The sequence below is a fragment of the Octopus sinensis genome, linkage group LG5 (genome assembly GCF_006345805.1).
Source record: "Octopus sinensis linkage group LG5, ASM634580v1, whole genome shotgun sequence".
NCBI lineage: Eukaryota > Metazoa > Mollusca > Cephalopoda > Octopoda > Octopodidae > Octopus > Octopus sinensis.
Genome location: NC_043001.1, coordinates 46,992,871 through 47,007,099, shown reverse-complemented (window position 1 = coordinate 47,007,099; position 14,229 = coordinate 46,992,871). Strand labels below are relative to the sequence as shown.

At 35.5% G+C, this 14,229-nt stretch overlaps 1 protein-coding gene across 3 annotated transcripts; it reads right to left on the bottom strand.

The window, feature by feature from the left end:
• Positions 1-1,719: 1,719 nt before the first annotated feature.
• LOC115211984 (zinc finger protein 658B-like) lies at positions 1,720-12,609 on the bottom strand. 3 transcript variants are annotated; one of them, XM_029780761.2, is made up of 2 exons: positions 12,529-12,609; positions 1,720-4,292 (listed from the first exon to the last, which is right to left on the bottom strand). In XM_029780761.2, exon 2 carries the CDS (start codon positions 4,038-4,040, stop codon positions 2,268-2,270), a length of 1,773 nt encoding a protein of 590 aa, XP_029636621.1. In that variant the 5' UTR covers positions 4,041-4,292; positions 12,529-12,609; the 3' UTR covers positions 1,720-2,267. The 3 variants fall into 3 exon arrangements, with proteins under 3 accessions (XP_029636621.1, XP_036359296.1, XP_036359297.1); XM_036503403.1 differs by having other exon boundaries at positions 12,495-12,595; XM_036503404.1 differs by lacking the exon at positions 12,529-12,609 and adding an exon at positions 4,590-5,565.
• Positions 12,610-14,229: the final 1,620 nt, after the last annotated feature.

Here is a 14,229-nt window from a genome sequence, read left to right as displayed (position 1 = left end):
CGTACTTAATGGTTCAGTAAAAAATCCTCAAAAAAAGGCTTGGTTGTTCTTGCATACAGGTTTGTCCCCTGCATCCCTCTCCGGTTGAGCATTCGTAATTTTGCAGGCTCGTGGGTCCTGGTGCCACAAAACTGCACCTGTGCAGGTGCTGCATAAAAGTGCCCAGTACACTCTGTAAAGTGATTGGCATTAGGAAGGGTATCCAACCAACCATAGAAACCATGCCAAAACAGACATGGAACCTGAGCAGCTCTTCAGCTAGCCAGCTCCTGTTAAACTGTCCAACCCATGCCAACATGGAAAACGGACGTTAAATGATGATGATGTTAGAAATGATTTCTTAACAAAGAACTGTTTTAAGATATTCGTATTTCATGGAGTACTGACATTCATAAACAGCAGTGTACTTCTATAAGAACTAATGTCTCAACATTATTCACATCTCACTTAGTATTAATATTTAATAAATCAAAAAATACAGAAATTAGAGATTACAAAAAAGATGGTTAATGACTTATACTGTCATCTTACGACCCTCTATATTCTATGTTCAGACTTGTTTCATTAAGTATTAAATCAGATGAGGAAAGTCATTGCCCATGGCTTTTCAAGACAAGGATGAGGGTTGGGAAAATTTAGTTTTCACTAGGTGTAGGAGTGGCTGTGTGATAAGTAGCTTGCTTACCAACCACATGGTTCTGGGTTCACTCCCACTGCATGGCACCTTGGGAAAGTGCTTTCTACTATAGACTCGGGCTGACCAAAGCCTTGAGTGGATTTGGTAGACGGAAACTGAAAGAAGCCCGTCGTATATATGTATATATATATATGTGTGTGTTTGTGTGTCTGTTTGCCCCACCAACATCGCTTGACAACAGATGCTGGTGTGTTTATGTCTCCATAACTTAGCAGTTCAGCAAAAGAAACCAATAGAATAAGTACTAGGCTTACAAAGAATAAGTCCTGGGATCGATTTGCTTGACTAAAGGCGGTGCTCCAGCATGGCCACAGTCAAATGACTGAAACAAGTAAAAGAGCTAAGGTCAGAAAATGTACAGAGTTACAGAGGAATATTCTAAGAAAGATTAGAATGAGATCTAGAAGATACAATAGTAAAGACAAGAAGGGAAAAAAAACTGGTTATATGCAAATCAACTTATGTGGAAGATGGTATACAAGATTGAGTGATGACAGAACAGAGAGAAGAAAGTAAAAAATGTACAACAGAAAGGAAAGAATTTGAAAATAAGTAACTGATTGAAGACTATTGATAAATATTGTTACAAATAGTATTGTACTCTTTACACAAGGCACACCTTTTATTTTTTAGGCATTACTTCCATCTCATACTTGTTTTAATATTTAAAACTTCAGGGGAGTGGGTAATTCGAGTACATCAACCCCAGTGCTCAACTCCAAAAAAATGAAAGGCAAAGTCAACCTCAGCGGAATTTGAACTAAGATCATAGAGACAGACAAAATGCCGCTAAGCATTTGTCTAATGATTCTGCCAGATCATAATTTTATACCTGGTTTAGTTTGGAAGACATTTATGTAAGATATTTAATGTAAAACATTTTAAAGAAACATTCAAGACAATAAAGATGTTTTAAAGAACACCTTTTTTTAAATAATTCAAGAGTTAAATATAAAATGCATTGGTTGAGGGCTTCATGATTTTATTTATTTAAAAAATTGAGAAAATTTTATCACAAAGTTTTTATTTATAAAAAAACAATTTTATCACAAAATTTTAATTTATAAGAAATTTAGAAAATTTTATCACAAAACAAGAAACTCAATGACCAAATTGATCGTTGTATTTTTTTTATGGGTATAATTTACATCATCTGGTCTCACATTAATACATGTAGTAGTTGATGATACCAATGGTAACAGTGTCTTAATATGAGATGACCATGGCTGGAATGCTTGTCAGATTTTAGAAGATTCAATACTGACCACAGAGATGAACATGCTGAATGTGCACAGTTCTATACAAAACAAAACCATGGATGTCTGGAGTATAAGATTTATAGGTCACATGAAGATGTTCAACCAACTACCTTTATGACATACCTCTGCTAAATCAGAATAGGCCAGGGCTGTTCAATCACAAACTTTTAGTTTGATAATCACTGAAATTGTAGTAAGGCACTACGTTTGAAAGATCTTTGATATTAAATGATATACAAATAGTAAATTCCTCAACAATTGTGCTTGGCAGAATAAGGCTTTGATATAAAAAGAAACACTACTTTGTCACTCTAAAACAAATTTTTAACGTGTACTTTCTTATGGCTTGATAAATGGCTGTTACGGGTGAATGATTTGCCACAAATTTCACAGCTGAACGGTTTCTCTCCTGTATGAATACGCCTATGCCTAGGTAAATCACCATTCCGTAGAAATGATTTGCCACAAATATCACAACTAAAAGGCTTTTTTTCAGCATGTGTCCATTTATGACTGGTTAAATGACTATTTTGGGCAAATTGTTTACCACAAATATTACAACGGTATGGCCTCTCCCCAGTATGGATTCGCTTGTGACTTAATAAAGTACTTTTTACAGAGAATGTTCTACCACAAATATCACAGCTGTAAGGTTTCTCTCCTGTATGAATTCGTCTGTGGGTAGATAACATACTGGTCTGGGAAAACATTTTACCGCAGATTTCACAGTGATAGGGTTTCTCCCCTGTGTGTGTTCGTCTATGACTAGCTAAAATATTACTCTGGGTAAAGGCCTCACCACAAATCTCACAATGGTATGGTTTTTCCCCAGTATGAATCCTCTTGTGGTTACGTAAAGAACTCTTTACCTGGAATGCTTTACCACAAGTATCACAACCATAAGGTTTCTTTTCCGAGTGTACCCATTTATGACTTAACAAATGGTTATTTCGTGCGAAAGTTTTACCACAGGTCTCACAGCGGAATGGCTTTTCTCCAGTATGAATCTGTTTATGAAAAGACAGATAACTCTTTATAGAAAATGATTTACCACAAATGTCACAACGATGAGGTTTTTCTCCTGTGTGTAATTGCTTGTGTATAGATAAATGACTATTTCGTGAGAATGATCTACCACATATTTGACAAGTAAAAGGCTTTTCACCAGTATGAACTCGTTTATGACCAGATAGATGGCTGCTCTGAGAGAATGTTTTACCACAGATTCCACATTTGTACGGTCTTTCTCCAGTGTGTGTACGTTTGTGGGAAGTTAACTCCTTTTTTTGAACAAACAGTTTCCCACAGATTTCACAATTAAACGGTTTTTCCCCTGTATGTTTCCGCTTGTGGTAATACAAATCACTATTTCGAGAGAAATTCCTACCGCAAATTTCACAGTGATATCGCCTTTCCAATGTGTGAATTACTTTGTGTTGAACCAAGATAGTGCTTCTAGAAAATACTTTCCCGCATATTTCACAGCGGTAAGGTTTCTCCCCAGTGTGAATTCGAATATGAGTGGATAAAGAACTATTTGTGGGGAATTTTCTACCACAAATTTCACAGTGAAATGGCTTTTCCCCAGTGTGTATCCGTTGATGGACATTCAGATAGTTTTTGGAAGAGTATTTATTTCCACAAATTTTACAATGATATGGTTTTTCTCCAGTATGTGTCCGTTTATGTTGAAACAGGATACTTTTTTGAGTGAAATGTTGACCGCAAATTTCACAACCATAAGGTCTTTCTTTTGAGTGTGTCTCTTTATGTTTAATTAAATGACTACTTTGAACAAAGAATTTGTTACAAACTTCACATTTATATACATTATCTATGTTAGATTGTTTACCATTTAAGAGTTTGGTATCAAGAACTTTACAAGAATATGTATTATGATTAATTTCATTTTCGTTAGCTGTTTCTGAGTGTTTCAATGAATTGTTGTTGTGGGAATTTGAATCCCAACAGTTATCACAAAATAGCTTTATTTCTTCTTTAATATCTGAGAAGTTTTCTTCAGATGATTCAATATATCTAGGAAATATTTTGCCACAAATTTGACAAGGATATATCTTCTCCATGTTTATACCACAATAGGAACTACAAAACACTGACAAAATCAAATTGCTTGATTAAATATGGTGAGTCTTAATTTTAAATGAAATCTTCAGTAAATGAGTCACACAAATTATCATCTGATGGTTTATTCAGCTGATTATAAACAGAGGCCATCATTATTGGTACATTCCATTTATCCACTAAGTAAACTTCCAAAATCTCAGGACAGATGCCATCTTTAGTCTCAATATTTCATTAATGTACGAGAAGAATTCCTAAAATAGATTAAGATATCAAATTTTAGTAAAACTTTCAACAAGTGTTTTGGGATTCATGTTATTCAACCTTTTAGCATACAGACTACTCTGTCAAATGTAATGCTTATTTATTCATATTGTTTTGAATTAATCATGCATTATCTCATAGCTTTGAGATTTCATTGTGTAATTTTAGAACGATATTGTGGGTTAGGTTGGTATGAAAAATAAACAGGTAGAACATTTGGGCAGGATATGGCTGATTTAAATGCTAAAGGGTTAGTGAAATTACTGAAATAGTGATCTTGTAACTACCCCAAAAGATGAAAAGAAAGATACTCATCATTATCATTGTTACGTTCATTTTTTCCATGCTGGCAAGGAGTAGACAAAATTTATTGAGGTAGTTTCCTGTGGCTGGATACCCTTCCTATGACCAACACCTATTTGTTTTGCAATTAAGATATTCTTAATCCACTGATCTCCATACATTGAAATCAACAAAACTGCCAAACTATAGTGTGCACTATTAACAGCTGATCTAAATAAACATAGCAGTTATTAAATTTAAAGGGTAAATTTAGTAACTACAACATAGGGATACACAACATGTCTAGAAGCAGCTAGATGGTTTTAAGGAAGAACTGATAAGTACCTTTGACCAGCTAGGACTCAAAATAACTGTAAGTACCAACTGTAAGATGGTTAACTTCTTGAAACATCAGACTCAATTTAGATATGAAAACTTAAAAAACCTTTTAACAAACATACTGAAGTACTCAAACTGAGCTTCTAAAATCCTTCAAATATCCTCAACAACTTAGAAATATTAGTACAAAGATAATCAACTTCTCATCAAATAAAGAAATCTTCAACAGAATGAAAATGCTTTAGTAAAAAGGAACTTTTGAAGATTGGGTTATTTGTACACCAAATTCATTCGCCTCCTGACACTAAGAGTTCATATGTTTGGCTCACAATCATAATGTCATGAGTTTAGTTCTTGGACAGGGCAGTGCATTGCATCCTTGAGCAAGGCATTTCATGTTGATCTAGTCTAAGCTGAAAATGAGTACCAGCTGAGTATTAGTGCAGTTTTCTCTCTCCAGCTGTGCCACTGGGTCAAAAAGTGGGAGATTCAACAGGATGTCTATGTCTGCTCACAACTATGTAGACACCTAAAGTAATTAGTAAAAAGCACTGTACTTATTACCACTGTACTTATTTCATCTGCTGAAATGGTCAACTCTTTATCATCATCATTACTGTTTTAGGCTTATTTTCCATGTTGTCATAAGTCAAACAGTTTGCTCCAATGTTTCAGTTTTGGCCTACTTTTTAAGGCTAGATGCCCTTCATAACACCAACCACTTCATGGGGTTGCTTTGTAACTCTCAAAACTAAAGAGTCTCTATGACTGAAAGGTGAATAAAAAAGAGAGAGAGTGATAACTTTAGGTAAGTTGTTGATGGAAGTTAAAGTATGATGGGAAGAACAGATTTATTGTATGAGGGTGGTAGTGAAGAGAATAATAGAGACAATAATGTTAGGGGAGTAATGGAAGGGAAAGAGCAGTGTCAGGGGCTAGTGAGAAATGACAAGGATAAGTGATAGGGTTAGTTGAATTGAAGAGTCTAATGTTGTCAAGAGTAATATCCTCTTCGACATTTTTCAGCATTAGAGAGAGCATCCAGTTATAAAAACGCTACCAAAATAGACAGTAAAGCTTGGTGTAGTCCTCTGGCTTGCTAGCTCCTGTCAAACTCTCTAAATCATGCCAGCATGAAAAACGGACGTTAAAAGATGATGATGACAACTTAGTTTGGCTACAATGCTTTCAAAGCACACACCTCTGTCACAAATAAGGTCACCTACATAACAAAAGATATTGACTGCTAACTACTAAGGACTCATCTGAGCAGTTGAGACAATCAACTTCCTGGGTGTTTTTCATCAGAACACCTGTGCATCTTCCACATATAAAGGCTACCTTTGCTGTTAACCTACTAATGATCTCACTATTCCTCTTAGACATCCAGTTTTGATTGGACACACTGTATAGAGTAACTACTGCTTTTCTGTATACCAAGCATTGACATTAGTTTTTGTAGTGTTCTTCCTTTTTTATGATGATATAATTTTGAGGAAATTTGGTTGGTTATTTTTAACTTGCATAGAACTACACTGAAAGCTTTCCATTCATTTTTGTGTATGTCAGGTACAACATTCCTTATTTTCAAGGTAGTAGAATATGATCTGTTGGAGATCTGACTACTATTTTTAGCAGTCCAATCTACCTTGTAGCAGCTCCATTAGTAGTTCCATTAGTTGTTACTCTTTAGTCCCAGGTTAAATCCAATGAAATAACCCTATCATAAAAGGCTTTCAAGTCACGACCATTCTGTCTTTTTGTATAGCAGCAATTCTTTAAAATTGAAGGATGCATAATTTGAGGGTGATTCGGCTGCTATTGCTATCAATTATGTCATTGATTAGCATGCAGAGTTCCCTTATTGCTGTTCAGACTCAGGTTCTGTCTAATAGAGCAAATCTTTGGTAGAAGAGGTTCCAGTTCTCATCATTTTCTCTTTCTGTATATCAGTGATGATGGTGTGTTCAAAATGTCCTTCCTTTTATTGAGACTGCAACGTGTGATCTTAGGAATAATTTTATAACTGATAAAATTATAAGCAAAAATCATACAGTTTCCCACAAATTTCACAATTAAATGGTTTTTCCAAAATCATACAACTCTAGCACTGGTAATTTTATCGGTTATAAAATTATTCGCAAGAACTTTTGAGAATTACTGTACATAACATATTAACATCATTTTATTTAAAAAATTGGACTGTGAGCCATCAAAGGCTGAGGCGTTTAGTTTTATATACATGTAAGGTGTATTAGCGATTTCACAGTAGCGCAATATAGATGTTGATCTTAGGCATCAGCATTTTAGTCATAACTGAAAAGGAGATATTTTCAATTCAGGGGACGTAATCTTTATCCGAAATAGTGATAAATTATCTCCCCATTATTTTATAGGTTATATTCTGCGCTTATACTACATACCTTAATACATTAATATAACTAATGGGTTTTACCATCTGTATGAATAACACAACCAGTATATACTGCATGTATAGATCACATATGCATACAGAAAGCATCTACCTGCACGCACACACACATACACACAAACAACACAAAGATGAGGTTGTCATTTCATACAAGGAAATACATATATGCAGACATGGATACTTAGATAGGTTTCGGCCACATTGGCCCAGGCCATAGCTAACTTAATAGTACCATCTGGAAAAGACATTTAGTAATGTATTTTTGCATAGTTATTTTTAGGCACCATTGCCCATTCGATTAAAGAGTTGTTGTTTGCAGCAGTATACCCGCGTGTAGGTGGTTTATCTGGAATTTGTTGGAGATATTCATCCAGGAACTTTTTGAAGGTTATGAAATCTTTTTCCTCCTTTATGTTTCGGAATGATGTTAAAAGAAGCAGGTCCAGTTGAGTAGAAGTAGTTCTGTCTTAATGTTGTGATGTGTTGAGAGCATGATTTCTGTAGAGGATGCATGGCATGGGGACCAAGCCTTGGGTGGATTTTAAAAGTGATACTGATATTATTTGGGTAATACTGTTGGAAAAATTTCCACATCATACAAATAATAAAGCGCTCTCGGTGGTACTGGAGAGAATACAGTTTAAGATTCACTAGTCAATCCCAGTAATTAAGACCAGACATGCCATCAATTTTGTTTGTAATTGCTCTCTGGGGTGCTTCAAGCTTTTTAATATTCTGGCTCGTGTAGGGAGACCATAGCAGACAACAATATTCAAGGTGAAGGTATGCATATGTAGAAAAAAGAAGGATAATGGTTGGAGTATCTTTAGACTGGAAAGTCCTGAGGATCCAGAAGCACGCCCAGTGGGCCATGTCGACTTTCGTGCTTATGTGGACACTCCAACTTAAGTTATCAACAGTCACACCAAGGTCTCTAGTGGTGTATCTCTATTCATCTAAACTGCATACAAAGGAATATATGTTTAAAACTGTGTAAGTGCTTATAAGTCGCCACTTATCCACAGGTACATATTGAGCCAAAATTGTCATATATTAATGTGTCCACACATATATATCTCTTACACCTGTATATCACTATGTTTACAAGTATATGTGAATACCCTCAGTGCCACACATCTGCATGGATATTACTGCATATTCATGCATACAATGTGCATGCATGTATACACAAGGGTGTGAATAGGCATACATCTATAAATCTCATGTGTCTACAAATACATAGACTTCTATATATGCACAAACATATATAAACACATCACACATTTGCAAAGCTAAGTGCACTCTGGGGATGTAAAGGTGAGAAAGGTAGAAATCTCATAGTAGTGAAGTGGTGGTTGTTGGAGAAAGTTGTAGTAAAAAAAAAAAGGGAGAAGTAAGGTTAAAGATAGATAAGAAAGGATAGATGAAAATATATTCAATAAAGTTGAACCTTATTATAAAAAAAGCCAGCTATTTCAAAAGAGTAAATTACAACACTACAAGAACAGAAATAGACACAAGAATATATTTTTTACCCCTAATTCTCAACTTTTTAGCACTAATAGATAGACATTTCCCCATAAACCAGAGACATGGAAAATTATTCAACATAGCATTAAAACTGGTTATAGCTCAACTTACAAAAGGAAAAACTACCTATCAAGAACCCAGACAACCAACACTGAGGCCCCATGAAACTTCAAAAACCAAGCAATAAGCTCGTTACATTAGTCATGCAATGCATAAACAGTGATACAGAGAGCAGAAACACCTACCACAGGTCCTACCTCCAAAACTTATGTGGACACTCCAAAACTTGGAGGTAGGTCCACAAATGGTAGCTGGAATGACAGACACATTGAAGGAGCTAAAACCAACCACATTGCTATATTCAGAAATACCAAAATGTCATATCAAGTTATATCTGCAGTTTAACAGGCAGTGACAAAGAATACAATATAAAGTGAACAATATCAGAAAGGCAAATATGTGCTATGCATAGTACATTATAGATTTCTGCGCATGCAAAAAGATGTATAATATAAATATGTGTGTGTACATGCACTGTCCGATATATATATATGTGTGTGTGTGTGTATATATCTATAATATAAATTGGACATGGGTGATTGTTGTATTCTTTCTTGTCTTGAGGTTCATAGCCAAACAGCTGGGTGGATTCGCGTGAAAAATGGCACACATGTGGAGACGGTTGCATAGATTGGAATGCGGTTTGTATTTTTTTCTTAGCCCCCATAGTTACTGAGAAAATCGATTAAAACCTTTTCTAATGGAATTCCCCTGTTTGTTCCACCATTAAAACAACCAGTTTCTCACACAGCTGGCATATACCATTTCGCTAGCAAGAAGGGGAGTACAGGATGACATTCAGCCAAACCTTTCGCTATATTGTCTATCTTCTTTTACCTCTTTGTGGGGTTAATAATCTTAATCTTTCTTTCTCACCCTCTTTCTCTCCCACATACACACATGCAAGCATGCATGCACACACACACATGTCCATTTCATATATCTTCTTTCAATTTTTGCTCTCTGCAAATAAAATTTTTAGGGATATAATTGCTTACAAAAATAGGGATTAATGTATAATTTCTTTCTATGTTCATAATTAAATCAATGTTTCAATGATTAGACAGAGGTCCAATAGAATAGCTCTCAGAAACAGACTACACACAAATTCATTATTCACAACTCCTGAAGCTGTTTTCTGACAAGTGGGGTGCATCAGGAAATTTTCATACAGCTGGAAGCTCCAATCGAAATATCCATGGAATGAGAGAAACACTAGAGCTGTTTATACTAAATCCTTATTTCTGCCACCAACTAGTTCTCTTTTGTCATTTCTTCCTCTCATCATATTGCTTGAGTAATAAGAGATTGCTTCAGACCTATTAATAACCAATACACCCCTTACTAGCCAACACTCTTTCTCCTTCAAACCACTTTATTGGCACTCATCATTCTCTTACCAGGTAACATTACCCTGGTTTCACTAACACTCATCACACCAAAACACATACTATCTCTCCTACTAACATTTAGTACATCATTCATTTCTCACTATTTATCACTCTATCACAAGCATCTAATGCCTCCATCTCATCATGATTGTTAGCTATCAAGAGATTGCATCAGATCTGTTGGTATCTCTTTCCCTCCTATGTCTCTTCCTGATCCCAATGACTTGTTAGAGAGAAATTACATCGTATCTGATACACCCCACTTCACGCACCCTCCCTTAGTCTCTTAGAGTTGCCATCTAAACAATTCATTATGCATGTTCTCTTTACCAGCTAATGTTATACTGCTTGTTTCCACTTTCTCTCCTTCAGGTCACTCAACTTTTACAACACTCTTACAACTAATCATTTTACAGCTCTCCATCACTCATTCTCTTCCATTACCCCCTACAATTACTGTTTCATTACATTTTACAAATACTAGTACTACCTCTTTCATTGCCCCTTTTCTATTTCCTAAATAGACCATCATACTCTTCTCCTTTTCTCTCTTTCATTCTAGTTCTTTCGCAATCGTCTTGTACCCATTCCTTTAGTGAAATTGCTTAGTACAAATGGAGACAATGTAGAACAATAAGAACCCTCCTTTTGTTTTGCAGGATACAAGGTAACAGCATTAGTACACATATCACATAAAATATATTCAGTACACTTCCATAAAACTATACTCTATACCATCAAAAATGGTTGGGGAGCAGATGGACACGGTAACAAAGGACCCATTAGTCTTGTCAAGACCATGAGACAATACTAATCTCGTGCTGGTACCACAATAAATTGTACCCATCACCAATCTTTTTAGTTAAAAAGGTTGGTGATTGGAAGGGCATCAAACGCAGAAATGAAGCGTCAGCAAGATTGGGTCCTCCTACCGAGTATGAGAGCAATAGGTCCAACGAGGTCTTGCACTTGAATCCATGCCAGTATGGAAAGTGGAAGTAAAATGGGTCAAACTCTTTAGTTTGACAACTATTACACTTTTTTTGCTCGGGTTAAACCCTTTAGATTGACCATAAAATGAAAATAACACACAAACACACACACACACATATATATATATATATATATATATATATATATATATATATATATATATATAATCACCCAGCATTTACCATATCACATCGTTTAACACTAGTGGGATCCCAGTATTACTCTATTCATCTTCTCTCGAGTTTCAATTGCGGTTTAAAAGCTTAGTAGTTGTTTGAAACATTAAAATTATTAAAACACCATTATATTACAACTGTGGTTGTTATCTTCAGAACAGTTAGCAACACTTTCACTGACTACAGTAATCCCTCGCCATATCGCGGTTTATTATTTAAGCTTACGTGTTGTTGTTTTGCCTTTATAATAAAATAAATATATACAAATTATAAAAATAATTTTCTTTTAAATGGGCGAAGGTAAAGAATACGTACACTGGGTGGTTAGGGTTAGGGTTTTTGTTACGCCGAAAACCCGGTGGTGTACGTATTCTTTACCTCCGCCCCCAAAAATGTACAGTATAGCTTCTACTTCGCGGATTTTCACCTATCACAGGGGGATTGGAATGTAATACCCGCGATAGCCGAGGCATTGCTGTATATTCTAAAGCGAATGACTGGTGAGTGTCAATCCAGAACAATAACAAAGCTTGCAGAGGGGTGGGGGGCAAGCAGTGCATTACAAAAACATAGCTATAGAAGTTCTGCGAATGTAATTCGAACTTTGAAAACTAGACCGGTCAGAGCAGAATGTTCTCTACTGTATAAAATAAATCTATTTTAAGAACGAAAACTATAACTAAACGTGTGTGTGAGTGTATTTTATAGTAATTGCAAAAGCGTGACCCCCACCGTCGACATTCTTGCCCCATAACTTTCTTAAAACTATAATCTACACAATGAAAATGTATTTCTGGAGAATTTCATTGAAAAATACGCATTTTCAGGAAAGTTATCATAGAACAAAGTCGTCCGGGTAGGCACATTTCTGCAGTTATGCCATACATACACACACGTGTACGTATACATATAATGTTTGTATATATTATACCACACTCCAGTTATTTAGCTATGTTTTTGTAACAACAGATTTGTGCAATAAGTAAGTACCCAACGAGCTAAGTCTGTGATCCAGTATCCATACCTAAGTGAAGAAAAGTTTACTTCACTGAAGCCTCCTCTCAGAGAATGACGACTGACACAACACATCGTGAACTTCCATGATAAACCAACAGTTGTCTCTAAGCGATAAAGTTGATTCTTTTCATTTTCGTATTTTTTTTTTGTGACGACGTGAATATGTAGAACCAAATTCATATATATATATATATTGTGTGAAATGTATAAAATTAATTGTCAGTTATATCTGATGAAATACTAATTTATCCGAGTTTATAAGTATTAAATATGTAATATAATTTTAGTTTCGTACAATCTGAAAACTGAGTTTCCGAAATTTCACTTCTCTTTAATTTATATTCTTATAGTACTTATTTTGCTTAAAATTGTTATTGTTTAGTCCAAGTCAGCCCATGATTAAGCAAATCCATACTGAAAGATATTCCAGTCATGACCATCCCGTCTTTTGAGGAATATAAATATCTGCACTGTTGATGTGTCTTTTCCTTATCTATGACTTTATGTCGTTTCAGAGATCTGTTATTTCTAGCAGGTCGAGTCACCACTGAGCTGCTTCTTAGACTCCCTACCCCTGAAAACGCTATTTGATTAAAAGGTTCAGGGGCAACGTTTAGGTAAAGAATACGCGCACCACCCATGTTCGGCATAACCCTAATCTTCGAAAAAGGGTGGTGTGCGTATTCTTTACCTTCGCCAAAAGTGATAGATAAACAAAAAACAAAAATGTCTTGGGAAAGACATATTTTTATGGATAAATTGATTATTTAAAGTATAATTAATTGCTCGTAGAAAGACACTAATTGGGAATGCAATATTAAGGGAGATAACTTCTTTCGAGCACAGTGAGTTAAGGGTGATCACCGAAATGACGACAGCAAAACATAAATACATTGGAACATGTTTTTGTTTAAGGAAAACAAAAACAGTAATTTTAGCGACTTCCAATTATAACAGCGGTTAGTCTGAGACATGAGCCCCGCGAGGTGGGGTAGCTGTTGATGCGAGTGTTGCAGGCTATTCTCCGCAGCAACATCTTAGCAATTATGTCTGCGCGCGATCGAACGCATTTGGTCTTTGTTGACAACCTGTTACTCCCCATACTCAGCTTTTGCTGTTTAGTATATCGCCACACACTTTTTCTTTTCTTCAAGTAATTCTGGGTTCTTCCTCGATGATTATATCTTCAATACTTTTATTTTTGTTTCTTTCCTTCCTGTAAAAATGTTGCTAAATAAAAATTTTTTTCTGAACTCACCCTAAATCCCATTTTAAAAATTATCATTTCCCTCGTGTACTACTTTTCCGAAAAGTTCATCAGCTCGAGGTATCCTACCTGCAGAATCGTTCGCTACCCTGCCAAAAATTTTGTTTACGATTCTTCACCTAATCCAAAACAGTATTTTAAAACAGTTGTTTTCACACACAAATAAGTAGAAAGATCTATATATGTTCGGGAAAGAAAGCAGTGGCTTTTATTTGCAGCTTTCCAAGAAAAGCGTTGATATCAAAAAATAGGCTTTGCACCACAGCTAAGCTGTCTTCAGTTCTGTCTCGCTTATTGGCATAATAGGCAAGTGCCTTCTACTATAGACCTAAAATGACCAGTGCCTTGCAAATCAAATTTGGTGGACAAAAATTGCGTGGAAGCTCATTGTATATTTATGTATGAATGTGTTGGGTGCGTGTGCGTTTCAGTCTTTATTTT

What these genes read in the sequence shown, in the direction of transcription:
- LOC115211984 (XM_029780761.2), bottom strand. Translation starts at nt 4,040, where the DNA reads ATGGAGAAGATATATCCTTGTCAAATTTGTGGCAAAATATTTCCTAGA.